Consider the following 24,763-nt stretch of genomic DNA (forward strand, 5'->3'; position numbering starts at 1 on the left):
CCTGGAGGAGGTTCGGGAGTTTTAATTCTGAGTGTCAGCGACAACACGTCTTGCCCAAATCTCCTTTGGGATATTTCCTCGGACCCCATCCTTTGGACACCTAATTCTGCCGAGGCGGGAGTTGAATACCAGCCTCTCCTGTTCTGGGTGGGCAAGGGAGGAATCAAACCCAGGTTCACCTGCGAGTCCCCGGCATCTCCCAGAGCCATGCGGTGAGCAGCTGCCCACGTCCCATGATGAGATTTTAATTTTTCCAGCCTTGGGGACCGAATTCATTAAGCCCCGTGTGGCCCCTCCTACCGTGGGAGGGACAGCTCCAGCAGCCTCGCTAATACTGGGTGTCACACAGCGGTGCCACCATTCAGGTCCTGGAGTGTCACAAGCAAAGGACACAGCAACCCAAGTGCGGCAGAAAGCAAAAATAACCCCTCCATGTGCGTCCCGGCGAGGTAAGTTACCTCCTCTCTCCTAACTCTTAAAGATGCTCCTGCCTGGTGAAATACATCCCTGTCTGCTCTTTCCTGCCTGCTCTAAAAGTTAGCACTGGGGGGGGGGGGGGGGGGGGGGATTTCTTTGACTTTTCCGTTTTTTTCTTCGGACTTTTGAGTTTGTTGGTTGGGATGCGACAGCGGGCGATTGACCCAGCTCCTGCCTGGGTTGCAGCGAGAAACAAAGCCCGAAAAGCCGGAGAATGGGGAGAACCGGTAACAAAAGGGGAGCGAAAGGGGTGATTTGCAAGCAGGGGGAGTCTCTGATGGCTGGTTGGGGAGGCAAAGGTGCTCAGCAGTCCAGCTTTGCTGTCGGGGTCCGTGCTGGATGAGTTGGCTGTGACCTGTTGAGGGGAGAAACAGGAGCTGGGATGAGACGTGAGCGGTGGGTGGCTGGTGGGGTTGCTGGGGTGGCGGTGGGAGGGAAACGGCGGCCGAGCATTTGCAATGCTTGGGATAAAGGGCTGTTTCCATAGTAAAAGGGAGAAAGGAGCCTCTCTCTTTCTTCCCCTGAGCTCGCTGAGCGTGTGAACGGGGAGGTTGACTCGGGAACAAATAACCCGTGAAAGAGTAACATCTGGGAACAGCTGTAAATAATCAGGACCTGGTTGGAAGGGCTGGAAGCAACCCTCTGGTCCAACGTTTGCCCCGCCGCTGCACATCACCCTGGGAGTTTTGATGGGCAACTGTTTGGAGAGCAGCTCGGTTCGCAGCTGAAAGCAGGATTTGACCCTGGCTTTAGTCTGTTACTGATACTTCCACATTATTTGTAGGCATAACCATAATCAGCAGTGAAACAGGGGAATTTTCACTTCTAGAAAAGAGTGAATTTTAATTTAGGGTCGGGCACTCAGCTGATACGAACCTGGGGACCGGCACCTGACCAGCTTTGGGTTGGATAGTGCAAACTTTGATTAGCTGGAGGTCCAGCCCGTGGTGTACATCACCTCCTCTTCACTTCTGTGCTTCCTTTGGGAATCCTGACCTTACAATATAGCGTCTCTCAGGACTTATCCTCCGGCACGTGATACCAGGTGGAAGGGCAAGAGAGAATGGAAATAATTTCCTACAGCTGCTCAAAGCTTTTAAGCTGCATTTAACAACAACCAAAAAAGCATAACGTACCATGGGACCAGCTGGATTTTAATTAAAAAAATGTTCTGAATGTGAAGGGAGCCAAAGCTGTTTCTTCCTTTCCAACTTTGCTATTGAAATGTTTAAAAGGTGTGCAAGATTTCCAGGGCAATTTGAAAACTGCAGAGAAATACAAAGCTGGCTTTCATGACTGGTCCTGTGACTTTCTTATACCATGATGTTGGACCGAGAAGGTGACCGAATGGTGTCTTTTGAGTTTTATGCGTCATTTCTGGGGACGAAAATGCAGTTCTTTAAATGTGGTGGTGGTAGCTTGTTGTGAGACTACCTGCGGCTTACAAAGTGCCTCTGTGCAAGTTGTTACGGTACAGTCGTGCTTAGTGTGACAAAGTATCAGCCAAAATATAAGAGAAAGCTTTTTTTTTTAAGTTTGTGGTCCTTTGACAATGTGCTCTTCATTTCCTTGCTGTGTGAGAGCCCAGAATTTTAATTTGGGCAAACATTTCTCGTTGCGTGCAAATGGCTTCAGAAGTCATCACCCACCAGCTGAGACACGTGTGCTCCTGCCTCCTCGCAGCGTGGAGCAGGTCCTGCCCAGTGGCAAAGTCCCAGCTCGGTGGCTTTGCGTGGGGGACAGGCTGGAGGGAGCTCCGCGATGGTCGCTCCCTGCAGACTACGACGCTGGGCATGCGTGCAGCAAGAGCCTGGCTTCGGTCCAAACCTAACTCCACATCTTGGGATATTTTGAAGGAAGAGGTCTGTACCTCATCTTGGAGTGACCACCTATGGTTTGGCATGTAGGACTGCCCCAGAAACCTCTGTGGGGTGAGATAAATGAGGGTCTTGGGCTACTTTTTAGAAGAGTAGATAGGATAAGAAGTTGGGAAGATCCTTTGGGCTCCAGATCTTACTGGAAGGAAAGGGAGCCGGCGTGGGTAAAGCAGCTTGGAGACACGACCTGTGATGCACCCTGGACTGTGCCTTCATGGCAGGATGAGCCCTGAGGGCAGCACAGGCTTGGCTCCACGTTGCAACCTCTACTCCAGCTACGGACACCTTGTGCAAGAGAGCTGAGCAAGCTGCCTGCAGGTGCTTGTCTCTTCAGCATCTTGTCCTCATCCTGTTCTTCATGTGCTGGATACTGCTCTCCCAGCTGCATTCAAGGAGGAGCCACAGATGGCTGCTTTTTTTGGTGGCTGAGGGGCTGCCATTTCACAAGATCCCAGTAAAAGGAGGGTGGCCTTGGCTCATGTTCCCTGTGACTCCCCACCAGCAGGACATTGGCATCTGCTGCGTTTCTTGTCTGCTCCAGGAAAAAGGAGGGAAGAAGAAGGAGAGATACTTTAGAGGGTTGAATAGGCTGAACATGCCCATGTCCTGATGTCATATTGGTCCTATTCTCCTGGCATTGTTTGCTTTGCAAGTCTTTGTGGTGTCCCCAGGGAAGATGCTGTGTTAAGCATGATGAGGGTCAGGATGGACTCTCCATGCTCCTGGCCCCGGTCCTTTCTGGTGATTGGGCAGCTGTAGTCTATGTGAGCGCACACGATGCTGTAGCAAGAGAGAGATGAGGAACCCTGTCTTGGGACTCATCCTCTGCAGTTCTGGTGCCAAGGGAAGGCTCTTGGGGCCACCACAGTGTGCCAGCTCTTTTCTGTAGTCAGCGCTTGCATGGAAGGGTGAGAGGGGCAAGAAGTTAACTGCGGTGGTGGTGCACTATAGCAGCAGGCAGCACTGTAATAGCAGCAGACAGGGAGATAGGGCAGGGTTGGGTGGGGGGAATGTATACACGTGTGATGAGGTTGTGGCTGCTGCCCATGGGGGCGGTTTTGATGTCAACTCCACTGTTGGGTGCAAGAAGAAGGAAGAACGTATCTGCAAGCAGGGCACAGCACGGGAGCAGGTCGAAGCATCACCGTATGCCTGCACACTCAGGCTGGAGTCTCATTGCTTGTGTAGAGATGCTTTGAAGTCGGTCCCTTCCTTACTCTCCCGCTTCATTTCCTTTGTTCTCCAATGCAACTGTGAGCAATTCCTTGTTTCTCCAGCCGCCACCTGCTCTAGCTAGGCTGGAAGCCCCTGGAAGGTTCTCAATCCCCAAGACGTTTGTACAGCACCGAGCCTCTGTGACAATAATGGGCCCAGTCCTCTCCGCTCCCGTGGCCCCGGCTGCCACCACTGATTCAGTCCGGTCCTTTCGCCAGCTGCTCTTCTTAATCACTGAACTTATTTTGGAAGGTCTCCAGAGCTGGAGAAATAAAAGACATTTTAGAAAAGGGGGAGAGGGGGGAAATTGGCAAGAGCAATTGCTTTTTAGAAGACTACTTATGTCTTAAAATGTACTTGCTACTGATTAACCTTTGCTCTGTGATTGCTTTAATTGATTCATGCCTTAAAGCGGTCAGAAAGGTTCTGTGGGGTCATGGTGGCTCTCTCCTAAGTGCTCTCTTTCCCTGCAAAGCTTTTAAGAATTTTTGGTTGCACAAAACCCAATTCTTGCAAGAAATGCAGGTGTACGACACCAGCCTTTACCTTCTCCATCCCCCAGATTATCCAGCCGCCATCTTAGTGCTTTACCACTGCGACCTCTTCCTTCCCCCCCATCTTAGTGCTTTGCCACTGCGACCTATTCCTTCCCTGCCTGCTGCCAGTTGGCAACCTGCTACCAAGCTGAGCCTGTCCCATATTCCTCTGCAATTCATGGTGAATGCTGCTTTTGGGGATGATTTTTTGGCCCTTCTGTGAGAATGAGGCACTGTAGGGTTGGGAACTACTGCCCTCAATAAGCCTGCTGGTGTCTTCCATGTGGTCCTACCAATGGGACCATCTGCGGTCCCCATGAGTGCTTCATGTAACCCTGCATGGAGAATTTCTGTGGCTGCCCTTTGGATGGCAGCAGGGATAGACCCACAGCCAAGGGGGAGACAACCCACAGGCATTGGGGTGTCCTTGGGCTCTCCATGCTGCTGGTTGGGTGACAACAGGGGGCCCTGTGCACCTCTGTCCCTGAGGAGCTGGGGGTGAGATGCAAATGGCAGAAACTGCTCTTTGGAAAGGGGTGCTTGGGTGGGCTGGAAGGAAGTGAAACATGATTTACAGGTGAGAAGGGCTTTAGCAAAGATCCAGAAAATGTTGTCACCTGGAAGTGCCACCAGGGCCGGTGCCAGGAGAGCCTGTATGGGATGTCAGAGGCTTCCCTGCTGGCTCCTGGCACCGAGCTGGTGCATGCTTGTCACTGCCAGCTGTAACCGCAGAGCCCTTGTGCCTTGACCCAGGCACAGACATCCAGGGCTGGCTCCCAGCACTGGAGGAACTAAACTGAGTACAGAAAAACTGAGCAGGGCAAGGTCCACCGTGTGCTTGGCGGTGCCTGGCTTTCCCAGATCCTGGCAAACACTTTCCTCATCCCAGTAGCTGATATCTGCCTGGTCTGAGCTTTTCTATAGGGGCGTCTTCCAGGAAGCTGTGGGCATTGGTGCTCATACCAAGGCAGCTTGGATGAGTTGAGTTGGATGAGTTGAGTTGTGCCCATTTCTTTTCACTGGCTATACCAGGAGCTCAGGGTGACTGCTCAAACACAGAGGAGATGAGTCCAGCCGCTCTTCGAGGAAGTCCAGGGGAGGAGTGAAAACACCCCCCCAAGCTCTGCAACCAAATAAATTGTTCCCTTCCTCCAGGCTGCTGGGATGTGAGTGCTGCTGGGCGCTGACCCGGCAGAGCTGACTGTGCTGGGTGTCCTGGGCCCTAAGGACGTCCATCAAGAGTCTGCCCACAGGTTGTCTGCATGGGATGATGTCCAGGCAATGAAGCCCACTGATCTTCCTGCCTTGCTAAGCATACTCCGTGGCTCACACCAGCAGATGGATGAAAATCAAATGAGCTGTACAGTCCTCTTCCGCTGCTGTTTGCGCAACCCTAAGTTGGGAAACTGAGGATCTGGGTGATGGCTCCACTGCATCTGTAGGTTGGTCTTAGGTCAGGGGATTTGAGCATGGGTCTTGTGTGTCGGATTATCCTTTTGCTCTGAAGTGTGTTCAAAAGTTTTCCGAGATGACTTATGCAGAAATGTGGTAGTGTTTAATTAGCTAGAAAGAATTTTCCTCTGGCAACAGCAGAAACACATTCTTATGGTGCAAAAGTGGGCCAGCCCTGATGCATTTGGATGCTGTAGATAACTAAACAGAGGAACCTCTGGCCAGTGGCACAGAAAGCATCCTTTCCTCCCTTTTCCTCCCCTCCTTGCAGGGATGTTTTGCTCCAAGGTCTGAACTTTAACACCCGCAGCTTGGGGGAGGGCCAGCGCTGGGGGCTTCGGCGCAGTGGCCGTCCAGGGCCCCCGTCCTTTGTTCGGGCTGAATAGCGCTCTGCAGAGCTGCTGGGCAGAGGTATGTGATCTGCAAACCTCTTTTCTTCCCTCCTCTTGGCCGACGGACAAAGTCTTCCCTCGGAGACGATGCTTGCGGCGGTGTGCTGCCCTCGGTTGGGCTGTGGGGCTGGAGAGGGTCCCCCACGCTGCGTCCCAATCGCCTCATCTCCCCTTAACAGCAGGGCACAAAGAGCCGCTTAGGCCTTCACAGGAGCAGAGAGGGACCCAAGCCAGGGCATGCCGAACTGCACAAAGTAGGATTTATCTTCAAAGAAATATTTTCCCCCCTTTCTGAGCTCCTTTTTTTTTCTTTTCCAAGGGATTTATTCCTCCTCCTCCTCCCCCCCCAGGCAGGCTTTGAGCTGTGGCAGCACTTTTTGCCTCCCCATGGTGGCTTTTCAATGGTGGGAGAGCGACTTCATAGAAAGCCGAAGGCCGCCCAGGGGCAAAGCCCGGGGCTGGGCCCCATGTGCTGCACGGGGATGAGCTGAGCACAGCTGCATCCATCACTGCTGGTGATGTTGCATGGCCACAAGTGCGGTGAGGACAAAACTCTTCCCTTCTCCTGTTGACCACATTGCAGTGTGGGGAGCAGCATTTCACCCCAATTTGGTCATGCTGAGTCTTCATTTTCAGGCTTGACCTGGAGGTATGAGCTCACCGATGCTCCTGATTCCCTCTTTAGGTGAGCAAAATGACACCTAGACATGGCCATCTCGCTGCTGCCAGCTGTGAGCGACATCTGGCTGGGTGGTGGAAGGTCTCCATGTGGTCACAGCTGGAAACTCGCTGTTCTTGACCTCCTTTAAGGCTAATTTTTGATGTATCAGAGTGTTTGGGGCCCTTCCAGGGCCAAACTGGGCCCTATCCACATTTTAGTACAGAGGAGAATATGGAAAACAGACATGAAAGTACAAAATTCTGCTGTGTTTGGGTCAGTATTTGATGCTGGATTTTGGGGCTTCTTTGCTGTCCTCAGCCAGAATCTCCTCTCCCTCATTACCATCAATAAAGCCATCAGCAACTGCTGCCACCTGGGGCTAAGAGAGCACCTTGGGTTGGACACAGGTCACCCTTTCCTCCCCTTGGGGCTGGAGCATCCCTTCCCCGGAGCAGCAAGGGCTGGCACGTCTCCTGCCCACTCATCACCTGGACCCACCATGATGGAGCAGCTGTAGCTTTAGTCCTTGGGACCACAGAGACCCCGGGGCTGGCATGGCCTGATGGCCACCAAGCCTGCTGGGCTGGTGGCTGCAGGTGGCCACCTTTGCTCGAGTGGTGCAGTGGAAGTTTCTAGAAGGACAGTTGGGACTGCTGGAACTTTCTAGAAGGAAGAGGGGGAGGTGCAGCTTTCTACAAGGAGGGTTGGGGTGGGCAAGACCTTCCAGAAGAAAAGCAGAGTGGGCTGGGAGGACCTCTCTAGAAGGTAGGTGCAGTGGACCTCTCTAGAAGGAAGCTCTCAGTCAAAAATAATTTAAACCTAGACCCCACTGAACAGCCGTGCTGGGAATAACCTCCCATTTCCCCTCAAAGGAAAGCTTCCCTAGCTGAAATCGTCCCCATCTATGCCAGACCCACATCTTTGCTCCTTGCAGTGGAGGGATGCCGGTGGCACACAAACCTCTGCAGAACCAAACCCACCAGGCCCTTTTGGGAAGTTTCTGACTGATAATAATGGATGGGAATGTGCTTGAGTCCAGCCAAAGCTGTGTCATTTGTGAAAAGTCTTTCTCCACCCCTTCTTTTTCTTCCCCTTTTTTTTTAAGCTACTATTCATCAGCTTTATTCAAAACACTCATTTTGCTCCTAGCAGGCAAGAGGGAAAATCTATTATAGCGCCGTGAGACCCTTTTACAAACACGATGATTTCCCCTTGCCTGTTTCCACACGAAGCTGAAAGCATTTCTATAAAATCCATTGTAAATGCTCTGAGGCTTAGCCAATAATGTCCTGGGCACGCATTTGTTAACATAGCCTGCAAAGTGCTTTGAAGATGAAGAAAACCAGCTGTAATTTCTAATGAAGATGATTATGATTAAACAAAGTTTCTGCAAGTGGTTGTGGATAATGAGTCATCCCGGGGACGAGACACTGGGGACAAACATGCTCCAAACATGAGAGACTATTGAGAGAGGTACCTTGAAGGAGTAGAGAGACACCAAACAGTTTTGGGGGAGGGTTGGGGGAGAGGAAAAAGTGATCTGTGCAAAAATGGGATTCAGCTTTGGAGCTTTATTTCCTATGATGGTCGCTCTGGAATAAAGCCAGGGATTAAGGTGCCTTTTCTACCCTAAATTCTCACGGCCAACGTCTGGCTTTGTTTTAAGGTGAATAGATCCTACCTTGGAGTGAGGCTTGCATCACCATGCAGGGCTATGTGTACAAGTTTGGGCCTGGTAGCAGCATTACCAAACCCGTATCACTCATCCCCAGCAATGGGAATTCCTCAAGGGCTTGTCAAACTGACCCCACAGAATCGATTGGTTGCCTCAGATCTTGCCTTAAAGCATTTGCATGCGACCACAGACGAGGGATTGCGGGTTGAGCAGGCCACACCACGCATTTCCAGCACAGCTCCTGCTGGGTGCCTGGCCTTTAGACCGCAGCGCAGAGAGTCCTCTGTGATGGGGATAACTCCTTGTGCGATCCTAACAGATGCAAGATTTCGGCTGTATTTGTAGGTTAATTTGTTTGAAATGGGCTTGATTATTTGTGTCTGTTCAGCGTGTGGTGGCATATTACAAAATACAGGGCATTAACCTTGGTGGAAACCTCCCTGTAGCCTTGAAAACCACAGCCATTGCATGTTGGAGGGGTACTACAACAAATGAAATGGAGAAATATTGTCCCTGCAGTCACAGAAGCAGTTATTCCTTGTTAACCCCTTCCACTTCCACATTTGTTCATTATTTCTTGTGTTAAACCCTGTTGTTTCTCTGTGCTAATGGCTGTGATCTTCCACCTCAAAGCCAACAGCTAATCAATTCATGAGACGTACTTTGCACGTGTTTGTCCCAGGCTGCACGTACTCCCTGGGATCCCACACAGAAGTAAGGTATAATTAGCGCCTATAAAGAAACTGTTGAAAGTCTTAGTGATAAATTATAATTATTATCTGCCAGGGAAAGGAAGGGATATAGAGTATATTTCCTATCATAGGGAGATTATGTCTAGCTTTATTTTATTTGATCCTTTTTCCTTTCCTGTGTGAAACCTCATTAATTCCCTGAAAAGAAACTGAAGGCAGATGATGGTGAAATAAAAAGGATCCTAGGCTGTGATCCAGATCCTTGGGCAGACTCCATAAAGTAGAAATGCAGGTTTAAGAGATGCTCTTTGCTGAGCTTTTCTGGCTGGTGGCAAGTTCTGTGTGCAGCTCGTGGTGATGGTGATCAACCAGCAGCTTGCCAGGAGGTTGATTTTACTCCTCTGCATCTGTTGGTGTGATGCTGTGCAAGGTTCCCAGGCGGAAGGGTGGGAAACGATGCTCCAGAGAGCGGTGGGATGGCACCAGAAGTCTCCACACAAGGGAGCTGCAGGTGCCGGGGAGGCTCAGCTCAGGCTCAAGGCACATCTTCTGCCTAGCATGAGGTTCGCTTTCTCTCCAAATCCCTTGGACATGGTGGCATGGACAAAGTGGACATCACTCCTGTATCCTGCCTGCATCATGCTTCATACGCCATCAAGATGCTCAGGGCAAGCTCACCGTGCTGAGAAATAACCATCTCCATGTCCCTCATCAGGCAGCTGGTACCCATATATTTTTCTTTCCAAATCTCTGCCTGCAGCTGAAGTGTGTTTGTAATACCTGGAAAGGGCCCTGCACCCACCTGCCCACACGTTGTAGGATATTGTGTTGGAGAAAGCTGAGTAAACGCAGGAGAAAGAAAGGAAAAGGAGCAAGCATAGACTTAAAAGGTCCGAAGAAAAAGCTATAGGGCAATGCCAGATTTGGCTGCTGTACCTGTTTACCCATTGAAAGATGAATGCCCCAGCTTTACAGCATGAAAAAAAGATGAGGGCACTCTCTCTTGCTCGTGCTCTGGCCTCTCAAGCAAGCTCCGCTTGCAGTACTTGCTGCATTCAGCCCGTGCAGCTGAATATGTTTCCTGCTATTTCTCCCCTGCTCCTTCCTCCATCATCCCCCCGGGGCTATTTCTCATGCTTTTCCTCACTCTCTGTCAAGCAGTGGGAAACGAGCAGCCCTGTCCAACTGCCTGCAGTGACGGGGACTCTTATCCGCGAGCAAACAAAGTCTCTGTTTGCAAGGGAAAGACCTGAGATCTCTTGGGTTTATGGAGCTGAAAAACATATGTTACCGCTTTCACAGCTCACTTGCTAAGGAGTCCTAAACTTCGCTCTCCTCCTGATGCATGTTTTCCTGCTTGCTGTTTGCTCCCATGGCTTTCCCAGTGAATGGATTCAGGTTTGCTCTTTTCCTCCTCTATCCATTTACCTTTGCCTGGCAGAGATGGGCAGGGATTGCAGGCGACCTCTAAATTTTAGGAGCACTCCGTTTCAAATCTAGATGCAAAGCAAGATGTAAGGCCTCTTGCTACTTCATGGCAGTGACTGAACTGCTCCAAACCCTAATGCAGACCTCCTGTCTTTTGGCCTCTGCATCTACGGTATGTTGTGGTGGTGTTTGTCCCTTAAGCGCTTGCTGGGTCCAGATGCTGGGATATTTGTTAGGGCCAGATTTTGTGAATTCAAATGCTTCAATGTTTGATGCAATCTGAGGCACGGCAGATTCAGCCCGACCTTGGGACAGACATTTTTATGGCTTTTGAATGCCTCACCGCAGCTGTAACAGCAGGCTGGTAATTTGTGAGCAAGGAGGAAACTGTGGGATGGAGGGTCAGGGGGGACCTGAAGAGCGGCTGAGGTGTAAGGAGGGAGTTTGCATTAAACTAAACACAATATATGAGCATATGGAGGTGCACCTGAACCTGGGAGAAAGTGTGGAGGTAAAAGGGAAGGAGTGATACTTCTCTGGAAGGACACCGATAAAGAGAAGAAAGGAGTGCCTGGAGATCTGAGTACATTTTAAGCTGAGAAGGACCTTTCTGGCTGCCCTTGTGTTTGCCTTTGCCTTCCTCATCCTCACATGGGACTTGTCACCACTAAGAGGGGTTTCTCCTGGAGTCGCCACTGGAGTGTTTGCTGATACCAGCAACAGCACGGTGTAAATGCATCGCAGATACTTGCATCCCACAGAGCTGCAGAGGGAGATGAGCTCCTGTTAGGAGTCACTGCCTTCAGAGTGAAGTAGCCCAAATATTTGGTGCGTTGGCTCTGGTTTTCCTTGTCCCTGTCAACTCTTTCCTTTGCATCTACACACAAGCATTGCCTTTTGTCTGGGGTCTCAAGCATCTCCCGTGCTTTGTTCCTCAGCAGAGACCCAGCAGGCCCCTACAGCTGCGGGGCAGAGTGGCTCCAAGTGTCCCATTTGGTTTTTCCTATGTGCGTCCCATATGCTCAGAGGGAGCAGGAGCAGCCCTGGGTCAAGTCACGACCTGGGGCTTGGCAGAGCGGTTTCTGCTTTGGATGAGAGCTTGCTGATCCCGCTAGATGTGATAGAACAGGTAGATTGACTTCCTTGGTCTCTAGCCTCTGTCGGTCTCTAGTTCTCTTTCTGGATGGGTCTGGCAGGTGACTGCAAGGTCTTTTGTGCATAGCCATTTCTCTTTTGAGCAGAGGAGGATTTCATCCACAGTAGCTCTCATCCCCTAGTAAGAACAGATGCTGGCAAAAGATGGGAGAGAGTCATGGAGTCCTTCTTATAAACAGTTCCAAATAATTGTTTTCCTGGACACAGAATTTGCAAACGCAAATGCCTAAACTTAAGCCTCATAAGCGCTGCTTCCCAAAATTTGGCAAGGGCTGGGTGCCACCATGCCCTGAGGACCTTGTTTGAGGTGCCCAGGCTCAGCTCTTTAAATCTCTTGATAGTGAAAGGTGTTACTGCTATAGTGGTACTGGTAAACATCTTGGACAACAGGGTCAATGAGGATTGAAGGGACATGAGACACAAAGGTTCTTGTTCTTCTTTGGCCAGCCTGATGTTTTTGGGAGGGCTAGGGACTGATGGAGGTGGTTGTGGAAAGGAGGCTGTGTTCCTCTCTTCCTCCTTCCCCAGCCTCCCCTGCGATGAAGGGGCCCTTCCCCAACAACCCTTGGGCTTGGAGAGGTCACTTACAGGAAAGACTAAGGCAGGAGTTCATTAAATTCTTAATTATAGAGATGTTCTTAAGTGCTCTGGTGCATAAAGCTGAAAACACCTTTCCCTTGCCACTGGGGGTGAGTTCAGGGTGAATTATTTAAGCATTCAGATGACCGAGGCCAGATGATGTGTTTGATATACACAAGAGAAACTGGATGCTGCCAGTGTTGAGTAGCCTGTGCTATGGGCACACAGGTCTGCCCTGGAGGGGCTGTGGGTTGTTCACTACGTCCTATTATGGCTACCATGTGCCAAAAACCATGGGAAATGCAAGAAGAATCCATACGAGGATGCTCTGAGGCAGAGAAAACATGAACTCTGAAGAAAGACTAGAAAACCTGGGGTTGTTCAGTCTAGAGTTGGCTTGGGGGAAGACATCCAAACAGTTGTGAGATGTGTAACAGAGGAAAAGTTTAAACTGTTCTTTATATCCACCATGAACAGGCCATGAAGTAGTGGGCTTAAACTGTACTGCAGGAGACTGGACTTTGGGCAAAAAAATCCGAAATAACCTTTTAATGCCTATCTTGGGAGCTGGTGGGATCTCCATCATTGGCAATTTTTATAAGGGGTAGACTAACACCTGACATGCTGCTGTAGCCAGCCAGATGGAGCTAACAGTGTTTTGAGCTCCCTGTTATCTCTGTTTTTCTGTCAAATCCTATGTGCTCATAGGTAAATATTGATGTATCAGCCTCGAGCCCACACCAGGAATGTGAGTAACAAACCTCATGGCCTCTGCCAGCAAAACTGTGGATTTTGATCCAGTGTCCTGAATTCCTTTTGCTGAAGGAGAAGGGCGGGGGAAGAACTGATGCTGTGGTTCAGCAATAGGGCAACTCATGGTTTAGGGATCCGCATAGGAGGTAACAAATACTGCAATCCCATGGCACGTGACGCCCTTCTGGTAAGAGCTCTGAAGGTTCAAATGTATTTGAAAGATGTGGCTGGGGTAACTTGGTAACTGCTGGGTTTATGCCAGCTGTACCTGAGGGTGGCTGATGAGGAGAGCAGGATCAGCTGTCGTCTGCACCACTCACCAGGGCCGTAACACCCGCACCCCCCCGTCTGTGCTCTGGGTAATTCAAGAGCAGGATCACCATCTTGCCACATGAGATTGGCATCAATTTTTTACTATGGGGTGACCTACTGGTGCCCAGATCTGATACTGCTGATCTTCTAGGGATGGCTTGACCCCACCACATCCACAAGTGTGTGATTCCCTGTGACTGTCCTGGATGGGCATCTGTCTCAGGAAAGCATTCAGGGCACGGCACGCTTGGGCACTGCTCGGTTAGTAGCGGTCCAAACTGAAACCCCTTTTGTTTCATTCCCATCCTCTCTCCTTGCACCCCAGCTGCCAACAGACTGGGACATTTGGAAAGGGTACCAGGGATGCATCATTTCAGTTTTAACTTGCATCTTGTGTCTCCATTTTATTTGTGCCTTCTGCAAACTGATTGGTGTCAATTTGCAAGGATTTATCCACTGATTTCTGCAAAGGCACACTGGGCTCTGAGTTATTTGCAAACAATTTACTTGTGCATTTCATCCATGTGTATAGTGCAGCAAATTGTTCACTCTTGTTATTGCATCAGATAAATCAGGGAAATTGGGGTTCTAGGCTGGGAATCTGCAGCAGACATGCCTGGATTTGGACATGGCACTTTTTAACGCAACAGAAAAACGTCTCTGTCTACCTCTGTATGCTAAGGAAGTGCTGGATAATGGTGCTTCTTTGTATGCCAATGCAAGACTTTTTTTTCTAAATCTTTCCTTGTAGTCTTGATAGTGCCGTGCCGGGTGAACCACTCTTTGCTGGCACAACCCCCGTGCTATCCGTTTCACTGGTAACTACATTGGTTGCAATTTACTGCCAAGTTTTTTGTTTAAAATATTGATTATGAACAGCTCTCCCATGTGTGCACCTTTACAGCTACTCTTTCTACCTTTGAAAAACTGTGCCAAGTAAAGTTATTTCAGTCAAGAAACAACATTTTCTTAAGGGATCAGTCTCTGCAGTGCTGCAGTTTTGCTAGGACAAGAGACCTGCGTACCTGGAGAGTTTTAGTCCCTTTCCTACAAAAGCAGCCAGGTCACGGTGATGTTGAATTAATTCCCATGGCTAAGCCTAGGCTCAGGTTCACCTGACATAAGCTGTGAATCTGCACAGAGTGCTTAAGTTAGTGATTTCATTTCCCAGAGCTCCCTGTGTGGTCAAAAGGAGGCAGAGGTTCCCTCAGAGGTGATTTGGAGCACCTCAGTTCCAACCAGGAGCACCACTGACTGCTGAGGGGACTTGCAATGACCATGCTTTTCTGTTAGACATCTCGCTTAGGTATATAAAATTAGGTGGGGTGTCTTCAGCACCCTTCCCTGCTGGTTGCAGCATCCTCTTGAGAAAACTTTCTCTTTTTTCTGATATGAAAAACTTACCCAGAAAGAAAAGAGAGTTACAGTCGCCCCGTAAAACTTGTGGTTTTGCTTCAGGAGGAAGATGAGATAAAGCCACTCAGATGGAGGCCAGTTCCACCAGCCTCAAGAGGCTCAAGTTTGGGAAGCTGAAGGTGGTACGACGGCACTTGCTACAGCGGTACGAGCATCAGCCCTTCATCTCCTGCCTGGCTGGTTTCTATAGCTGCCGGTGGAAGCGGTACCAGCGTGGAAGGACCGAGCCTGGGAAATGCTGCTGCAAGACGGTAAATTAGCTCAAAATCAGTACAGACATTGCTTTCTGCGTAGGGACAGGTCAGTCCAAGCTGACAAGTGGTTGATGCCATGGGCCAAAGGCATCCCTGCCCAGCATCATTTGGAGCCCACTGAGATCTGTTGGGTTGTTAGATTTTGGCTCTAAGAGATTGATGTATTGCTGTGTTTCCATGGCAGGGTCAGTTTGTCTGTGCCACCACGCAGCTAACCAATGTGTGGTGGTAGGAAAGAACCTTAGAACCTGAGGAAATGGCAGGAAGATCTTCCAGGGGAGGTTTAGGTTGGACATTAGGAAAAGGTTCTTCACCCAGAGGGTGGTGGAGCACTGGAACAGGCTACCAGGATGTAGTCACGGCGCCAAGCCTGACAATATTCAAGAAGCATTTGGACAACGCCCTCAGACATATGGTGTGAATTTTGGGGTTGTCCTATGCAGGGAGAGGAGTTGGACTCGATGATCCTTGTGGGTCCCTTCCAACTCAGGACATTCTATGATTCTAAGAACCTTGCACCAAACCCTCCAGGCCAGTGAAACATCTCAAAGCCATAGGATCAAATTAAAGGAGGAAAATTTGGGCTGGGTGTGCAGTAAATACTGTAGAGGGCTGCAGCATAGTGCAATTCCCTCTCACAGGAGGTGGTTAAAATCCTGTTCATTTGCAAAGTCATGAGATCTGTTTTCTCTGCAAATAAATACTGCAGAATACGCTTTTGAGGCCACCCCCCTGGTCACAGAGGACAGGGGAGGGAAGTCATCTCCATCTCTGCTTCTTGGATGTCCAGCACCAAGCCACATGTTCTATGGACATCCTAAAAGTGTCTGCCGTTTGCTCTGATTGCTTTAGGGTAGATAAGGCTCTGACCACTTGTCCTTCCTCTCCCTCTCCAGCGGGAATGCGTGTTTTTCCCATTGCTTGTTGGAGCTTTCTGCTTTTCTCTGGTCTTTCTGTACATGTGGGGTGAAGCGAAAAATGACTACAATAACTTTGACTGGTAAGTACCATCTTTTTCTCCTCTCCCACTCCTTGGGCAGGTCCCCAGGGTGGCTGGGAAGAGACAAGCATCCTTCCCAGCAGCTGTGCTGCAGCAGGGCACTTCAGCCATGAGCCAAAGATTTGGCTCCTTAAATTCTTGGTTACAGCATCCAAATTGAATGTCCAGTGACTTCAGAGGTGCTGAGACTCCGCACTTTGCTTAGCTACAGTTTTTAAGTGTGAATTTGGGAGAAAGGGGAGAACCAGCATCACAAAAATTGTGAGTGAAGGGGACTACATAGCTCTTCCCTTTCCTTCTCTGAGTCTTTCCCCCCTCCCCGTTCCCTCTGAAGGAATGTAGTGGCTGGCATCAGAGGCATTGCACCAGCTATCTCACTGCAAAGAGAATTGCATGTTCCCAGGCTTGAAAGTAAGAAATAACTGGCAGGGATTTATGCAAATCCTTTCCTTCTGCAGTACGTAGGTAACAGTTATGCAAATCTGGCCCCTAAAATTAAATTAAAACAGCTCAGATATTATGGGGAGGAAAGCTGTAATAATATTACTCATCCTTATTGAGCCTTTGGGTAAAAAGTAAAGCTTCCCCCTCTCTCTCTCTCCTTGGGCAATCCCTCTGCAGCTCCTCCAGCTTTCTGGTGTTTTCTCCTTCAAAACCTGATTCAAATCCCCTTTTTGCTGCAGTGCCCTGCACAACCACAAGCAGACAAGGTGGGCTGTTGGCCTGGGTCATGTCATCTTACTGTTTCCCCAGGCTGCCTTATCTGTTGTGTCTTACAGTCAGGCTAGGAGCTCTCTGGAGCAAGGCCATCAATTTGGTCCTGTATTTTACCACCCCAGCACATTGGGGTATTGGTCTGGTGGGTAATGAAATCATGGATTTGGGGCAGGAGGCTCTGAACCACTTTGCGTGTTACAGGGTAGGTTATTCATCCGTCCCTCTTTGTTTTATTGCTTTGAAAATTTCAAAATTTCAAGGAACAGGGCTGTTTTCGCCTCCAAGCCATGTGCTAAACACAAACAGTACCATAATATTTTATTGCTTTTTAGGTATAACTATGGGAATCTGGGCTTCTGGTTTCTCTGGTCTCTCGTTCTCCTGATTGTGGCTTCAATCTTGTTCATATACATCACGCTGTTATTGGTAAGTAAAGCTCCTTGTAAGCTGGCCATGATTTATAGTCCTAAAAAGTAAACATAGGGATGGCTTTAATGGGTCAGATAAAAACTCAGCCTAGCCTTGCGGATGATCCCTAGACAGTGGATACCAGGGGAAGACTGGGAACACACCAAGTGTTTACGGTACTTTCTCCCCATGTCCACCTGCAGATGACCAATTTCAGCTCTCAGGGTCTCTGAGCCAGATGTAGTTTCTGTGATTTCTCTCGATGATTTCCCTTTGATAAATGTGTTCAGTCTCTCCTTGAACCCAAGGAAAGCCAAGCCAGCAGTGGCTGGATTTAGATGTAGGGGAAGCTAAAGATTGTTGCTTTGACAGCAGGGAAGTATGGGGCTCCAAGTCATGTGGCGGTGGTGATAAGTTGTCAAAGCTGTGTTATTCCTCTAATCCTGAATAAAAATGCTGATTAGAAGAAGGGGAACTTTGTCACTGAAGCTGCCTTGACTCTGTCTGCTTTGCTGGAGGGTTTCTCTCCAGGTAGATACTGCAGACGTGGTCACAAAATGCTCCTGAACTTTATGCCCAAAGAGGTAATCTTCCTGAAATCTTCACTTTTCCAAATCATGTGAAATTTTCTCTAGAATTCTGATCTGTTGTCTGCTTTGGTTACTGGAAACACACCAAAAGCAAGCATTTCCTAAAATTTCTACCTAGTCATCCTTTTTCCCTGTCCTTTCTCTCATAGGGACCCCCCAAATAAAGACAGATCTGCATCTGTGTTTCCACCCTCTGCATCCAGAGCTATAGACTAAGAAATCACTTTAACTCCAGGAACTGGAGTCTGTGATCAGTCTCATGGCTGCTCCAACGTTCATTTTGAAATGCCAGGTGCTGACAATGAGGTTATAGCTTTGACTCACCTCTGTGACCAAGACAACCAGCTTTTATCATCAATTCCTGCTGTTCTTACCCGTTCCCTGATGTGTCATCATATAGTCAGTCTGTAAATTGCTCATGGCAGGGAATCTCTTTTTGCTTTGTTCATGCAGTGCCTAACGCAACAGGTTTCTGGGGTCCTTTGTCCCTGCTGAAGTGCAAATAAATACTGACTTTATTCTAGTGCTAGCAATAAAATACCAAAATGATAAATAGGGCAACTGCTTGGCCATACCCACAGTGATCAATAGCATCATAAATGCTGCGGACTGAGCTCTGAGTAGGACAAATAACAATATTTAATTTCGAGGGTTTTGTGACACCCTGGTGGCTCAAGGCTAAACGTCTGTTATTCAGCAAAGCCTACCTGGCTTCCCCAGTGGTTATGGGACAGTGTGGGTGGTTTGGCATTTGCAATGCTACTTTGGGCAAATCAGAGCTTTGCCAGAGATGCCCGTGTGACATGCATGCCTCTGAGACCATAACTCAGCAGGCTGTGGATCTGGAGTCAAGCTCAGGATCAGACTCACCCATCATAGCACATGCTAGAAATGGACTTTAGATGATTTCCTGGGCTCGAGGAGCCTGAAGACCCCTGGGGCTGGTGTGTCAGCTCAGTCATGCTCTGTCTGGATCCAAACATGAGCCAGTTTCCAAGCAGTGGAGTTTCTTAAAGGAGTTTCATGTCTTTGGCAGCATGGATGTGATGGCTGCAAGCTATCAGGGCAGATGGTGGGCAAAGTGAAGCCAGATATGTAGATGGAAAACAGGAGGCGAAATTGGTGTCCTACATGGTTCAGTTCAGTCTTGGTCAGACTCTTTGTTGTGTAGACACATCCTCCTCCTCTCAGCATCTCAGTTCTATCTAATGAGGCTAACAGCACTTGCCTTCCTCAGGAGGGTGAAACAGATAAACCTGAAAGAATACAAGGCGTTTGGATCAGACAAGTCCTATAAGAGAAACACTTCAGAGGTTCTTCTGCTCTGGGGACAGCCCCTGCAGTGAGGGTCCATTTGCTCATTGCTTTCATGAAGCTGTTAAGCGACCCACCCAAAGCTACTGGGTATTTTTAAGGGCACTTGCCCTGCTTGATTGCATCACCATGTCATCGTGTCTCATTTGGCAAGATTGCTGCACGTATCTATGTTGAGCAGTGAGCGTTGGGAGTCATGAGGCCCCAAACCATCAGAGCTGTTACCTACATAGGATTAGGTCTTGAAGGAGAGGGGAGTGAGGAAAGCAATCACCACCACCATTCATGCTCCCACTATCTCAAAGCATGCAGGGTCATACGATGGTCGCACACCTGCATGCAGGGTCTTGTGATGACAACTGTGGCTTGGCCATGCTCATCCCAGCAGGGCTCCTTTCAGAGAAGGACTCATAGAATCATGGAATCGTTAAGGCTGGAAAAGACCCTTAAGATCATTGAGTCCAACCGTTAACCTATCACTGCCAAGCCCACCACTAAACCATGTCCTCAAGCACCACGTCTACCCATCTTTTAAATACCTCCAGGGATGGAGACTCAACCACTTCCCTGGGCAGCCTGTTCCAATGCCTGACAGCCCTTTTGGTGAAGAAGTTTTTCCTAATATCCAACCTAAACTTCCCCTGGTGCAGCTTGAGGCCATTTCCCCTTGTCCTATCGCTTGTTACTAGGGAGAAGAGACCGACCCCCACCTCGCTACAGCCTCCTTGCAGGGAGTTGTAGAGAGCAATAAGGTCTCCCCTCAGCCTCCTCTTCTCCAGGCTGAGCACCCCCAGCTCCCCCAGCCGCTCCTCCCCAGCCTTGTGCTCCAGCCCCTGCCCCAGCCTCGCTGCCTTGCTCTGGCCATGCTCCAGCCCCTCCATGGCCTTCTTTTGGGGTGAGGGGCCCAGCGCTGAGCACAGCATTCGAGGGGCGGCCTCACCACTGCCCAGCACAGGGGCACTGTCACCTCCCTGCTCCTGCTGGCCACACCATTCCTGATACAAGCCAGGATGCCATTGGCCCTCTTGGCCACCTGGGCACACTGCTGGCTCATGTTCAGGCAGCTGTCGACCAACACCCCCAGGTCCTTTCCCGCTGGGCAGCTCTCCAGCCGCTCCTCCCCCAGCCTGTAGTGTTGCCTGGGGTTGTTATGACCCAAGTGCAGGACCCGGCACTGGGCGTTGTTGAACCTCATACAGTTGGCCTGGGCCCATCGACCCAGCCTGGCCAGGTCCCTCTGTAGGGCCTTCCTGCCCTCCAGCAGATCGACACTTCCACCCCACTTGGTGTCATCTGCAAACTTACTAAGGGTGCACTCAATCCCCTCATCCAGATCATCAATGAAGATATTGAACAGGACCTGCTAGGAATCACCCTTCCGTCTCTTGTTTGCAGAGCTTCCCCATCACAGTGTCTGGCCTTTCACTGTAGCTGTTGATGAACCACCCAGAAAAACACTGACAGCCTCACAGGCTAGTAAGTGCCACTCAGCCCTTCCATAACTAAATAAATCTATCATTGTGGGTATGATATGAGAGCTGGATCGCTCTAATACATTTCAGACAACTGATGGCTGAAAAGGCCCCCACGATGAATTACATTGCATGTTCTGGTTGAACAGTGTTGGATGGAGACTATCCCTGCACGTGTTGCAGGAAGGACTGGAGACCTTCTCCCAGGCAATGCTTCCTTGCGATGTTTTGCATCAACAGCCCATTGCATCAGAAAACTGAGCACACTGATGACCTCGTTGGAGCAGAGAGATTTTATAGCAACCAGTGGCAGATCTGCTTTTGTTTGTGAGCACCATACCTTCTTCCTTAATGCTGGCACCCCACTGGAGCCTGCAAGCCTGCTTCCATGACCTTATTGTGAACCACTGAAGCAAACACTCTTCTGCCCACTGGCCACCAGCAGCTGAATAAAACGCTGCACAACAAAGCGCTTGCTGTCTGTGCAAAGACACTCTCTGTCCGTATGCATCATTGTAATTTTTTTCAGACAATCAGTTTCAATTAATTCAATTGTTATCACTCTGCAAGACAATTTTCTCATCCCCATTAGAGCTAAAAGGTTAAGCTGAGGGGTCTAATTGAAGAACAGTTCATGCTCAGTGGAGAAGAAAGAACTTTTCTTGTTCAGTCTTTCAAACACCAACATAATATTTTCCTCTCTGCAGTTCAACCATGTTTGTTCCAAAGGTTTTGAGGAGGTGACTTGTGACTGTACAATATAAAGAGGTTCAGGTGTGTTGTGGCCTCTGCAGTTGTAGGCTAAGAACTCAAAATGGCACTGAAGTCCAAAAAGTGATCTCAAACCTCCATCCCCAAGAGACTGGGGTAGCAGAGATGTTCTAAGTTGCTGCATTTTTGCCAGAAAGTGAATGTAGGGACCTGAATTCTGCTGCTGTGAACATCTAAGTGAGCAGATGTTTTAGGTGAGCTGAGTGTCTGGGTGCCTGCCTCCATGTCCTTGTGGTGGTAGGTTCAGAGCCTGCCTAAGCCTCACCAGACGTATTGAAATAAACATAAGGTCATTCCCATGCTGAAGTAGAGAGGGGTTAAAGGTCTATTGTCCATCCTTTTGCAGTATAACTTTGTGGTCAATGCACCCACTTAAAAAAAGGGAGACAGAGGTGCAATCCCCCTTGCAGCGAATCCATCTCTCTTGCCACTGGAAAGCATCCCTTAATGACCACTTTGCACATAGATGGTGGAGGGGAGATGCTTCCACACCTCATACTAAAGAAGAGAAGAATGCAAGTGTTGGAGGCAGTAAGATTCAGGGAGATGATGGGGCTGGCAAGAGGGACCTTGGCTCTAGCCTCAGAAGTAATAGTCAGACACATATCGGTCACCTAAACCCACACGTTTGTTTACTTGTATTAGACAATCCCAGGATATGTATGGAAGCAGTTTGGAAAAGCCAGACCTGGTGCTGCTGGTTTTCCCTTTCCCTGAGGAAGTCCTGCTCCAGGTGCAAGCCTGCGGGACATTGCTAAAGGCAGCTGCTCTCCATGGAAGAGCATATTGGACAGGTCCTGAAGCAGCTTTTGAGGAGCAGGATGAAAGTAGGTTATTGTGGCTTGAGATGTTAAGCTTCAGGGGTACATGGAAAGCATAGACAACTCAAGCTGACTGTGCCAGAGGATAAACCTTGTTCACATCACATCAGCTCACTGGTCCATCAAGATGTGTTCTCCTACAGTGACCAGCGGTGCAACTGCAAGAGTTCCTTCTTCACTCTCTGAGCATGAAACCTGGTGATCATTCTTCTTGTAAGCTGATAATGAGATGTTGTTTCCATCCATAAAAATGAGCTCACCCTCTGATGGCATTCCCAGATGTGGTGCATCGTTCATACAGAAATTATACTGCAGTAGCAGGGGAGAGTCCTGTTGCGAATGGCCTGTGAAATAAGTGTTTGGCTGTACCTTAAGGCAAGGACCAGGTCTTTGTAACATGGCTTGCAGAAAAGGGGCAATTTTGAAAGTGTCCTTTTTTCTTCCTTTTTCTGAAATGGCTTATTGAAATGGGGCTGGCTTAAGATCTTTAGCAGTAATTAAATTCTCTCTGAGCTGCTCCCATGGTTACTCATCATGTACTGGGTGTAGGATTCAATTAAAGGAGGCTAACGTGTCAAGAAGTGCTTAAAAGCTGATCTGTATTCTCTGCTGAGTTTATATCTTGCTTCAAATCAGCATGATCCTGGAAAGAGAGCTTGTTTGTAGTTGGATGGGAAACAGCTTACATTCCTTTGTAGTTGTGTTTTGGAAGAGCAGAGACCCTTCCGCTAAATCTGTATGTCCTGCTTTCACACAATCCCACTGTGTTACAGTCTGGAGGGACCTGGATCATAAATGATCCTTCTCAGTGGAGCACTGATGTCTACTAACAGACACTTTTCTTTAAACTCTGATATCTGGTGATACTGGTCCCCAAACTGTCCCTTACAGAGGTCAGGCAGCTTGCCCCAGGTTACTCAGATTCCTGAGCGTAGACCTGTGCGTTTTCATGGCAGCAAGGTACTTCTCCTGGTGAAATTCATCACCAGGTTCATCAGATGCTTAGGTCTGGGTCAACTTGAAAAAGCTCTCCATCAGAGCCATGGACTGGCTTTCCTCATCCTTTGCTTCTTGGCGTTCAAGGCTTCTTGGGTTGTCCCCTGCCCTGGCTGGTGTTTGCGCCATGCCTCACAGGAACCCTCCCCAAGTGCTCCAACTTGCCATCAGAGGGGAGGAACATCCCAGCCACCAAAAACTAGGGTCTTTTCGTCTCCAAGGCAGTTTTCCCTCTTCTGAGATGTGCCTGTCTCTTGTGTTTCCTGTGATTACTGTGGAAGCATTGCCTCCTTTGCTGTCTGCTCTGTATTTTTCTGGTGCTTTGGAGGCATTTTTTAGTCCCTGACCACTCTCCCGTGGTTGATATGGCTCTAATCACAACAAATACACAGAAAATAGGCAAGGTTAGTGCTGTATTGGTTCATACCATAGCAGTTGATCCTGGCCATCATTTCTCTTTCAGAATTTGTACTTACAAAGAAAAGTCATTAAAAGTGTGTACCCCAAAGTGCCCAATTATTTGTTACCCATGAAAGGGCTTTGACCCTGCAGGGCGGCCTTGATATGTGCTTGGCCATTTCAGAAGCATTTTTACTGTAGCAATAAATACTTCTCTCCATACACCTGTCCTAACAGCCTTGACATTGTGCAGGAAGACCTAGTGTAAAGTGCAAGAATAATTCCAGAAATACCTCACTGAACACACTTCACCATCTTCTACCGGGATGCAAACAATCTTTTCTTGATTTCCCAGGTCCTAGCGATGTGTTTGCTTGCAGAAGGTCAGCAGCTGTACCTACACTGGAGTCACAAGGTGGGGAGAATCCGGGCTTTCTGGTAACTCTAATCCATGCTTTAAACCAATCGAGTCTGTGGTGTTTCTCTGCATGAAAAACATCTTAGATTACAGGAGAGAAGGAAGAGAGGGAAGAGGTTAATCTTAGGAGACTTTAGATACCCATAAGAACGATATCTCCACCTGAGCTGATCACCTAAACTCCCCTTCAGTCAGTGGAGGGAAATGAATCCTCTGAGGATGCAATTCATCCAGCTGGTCATAGATATCTAAATTAAGATGAGATGACTCACACCTAAAGTACCTTTTTCTCCCACTGACTCCAAAAGGAGCTCGTGATGACTCATTCAGGTGAAGATGTCTATATTTGACACGTCTACATGTGGTAACATGAATACAAAAGCAAAGTTTCCATGAGAAGCAGTGTAATTTTCTGTAGCAGACTCCATCAGCAGTGAAACAAATGGCTGCTATCTCTGCAGAAGAGAAATCTGGCTTTTCCAAGGCATCTCAGTGCCTTATGCCTTTTGGTCTTTGGGTGGTTTGGGAAATGCCACCTGGAGTTTTGAAGCTGCAGAAACAAATCCTCAGAGAGCTGTTGCTGCGAAAGGATGCATTAGAATCACCCTCCTTAAGAAATCCTTGAGGTTATGTAAGGCATTTAAAAAGGAGCCTCTAGCCATGCAGTCTAGGGAAGAATATAATGTGATTGCAAATCTTGCAGTGGAAGGGAATAGCTGAATGTGCAGATACTTGATCCTGTGTTTCATCATTTAAGTAATAGAAACACAGTCATCTTTGCTATTGAAAATTGGCTTCCAGAAGAACCAGAAAAATGTAGAACAATTGGTAAAAAAAAATGAGACTGCATCCTTGGGTGGAAGAGATTAGGGGTGGATTATTAAGGTGTTGATCTGTGGGATCCCCTTGAAGAATGGTTAGGGCCTTGGTCCAATTTCTACTCGCACTCAGTTCTCAGCAGATAGATGATGTACCGAGAAGAT

At 48.7% G+C, this 24,763-nt stretch overlaps 1 protein-coding gene across 2 annotated transcripts in view; it reads left to right on the forward strand.

The window, feature by feature from the left end:
* GDPD4 (glycerophosphodiester phosphodiesterase domain containing 4) overlaps positions 1 to 24,763 on the forward strand; it is a 39,092-nt gene continuing 14,329 nt past the window's right edge. Inside the window, exons 1-5 of one of the 2 annotated variants that reach the window (XM_087757580.1) lie at positions 1 to 449; positions 14,663 to 14,871; positions 15,771 to 15,874; positions 16,924 to 17,017; positions 23,718 to 23,777. In XM_087757580.1, the coding sequence (XP_087613706.1) occupies positions 14,689 to 14,871; positions 15,771 to 15,874; positions 16,924 to 17,017; positions 23,718 to 23,777 (441 nt within the window). In that variant the 5' untranslated portion in view covers positions 1 to 449; positions 14,663 to 14,688. The remainder of the gene's footprint in view (positions 450 to 14,662; positions 14,872 to 15,770; positions 15,875 to 16,923; positions 17,018 to 23,717; positions 23,778 to 24,763) is intronic. The other variant, XM_009476487.2, reaches the window with a different exon arrangement.

Source organism: Nipponia nippon, unplaced genomic scaffold (genome assembly GCF_047370975.1).
Source record: "Nipponia nippon isolate SJK-2023a ecotype South Korea unplaced genomic scaffold, ASM4737097v1 scaffold_2, whole genome shotgun sequence".
Lineage (NCBI taxonomy): Eukaryota > Metazoa > Chordata > Aves > Pelecaniformes > Threskiornithidae > Nipponia > Nipponia nippon.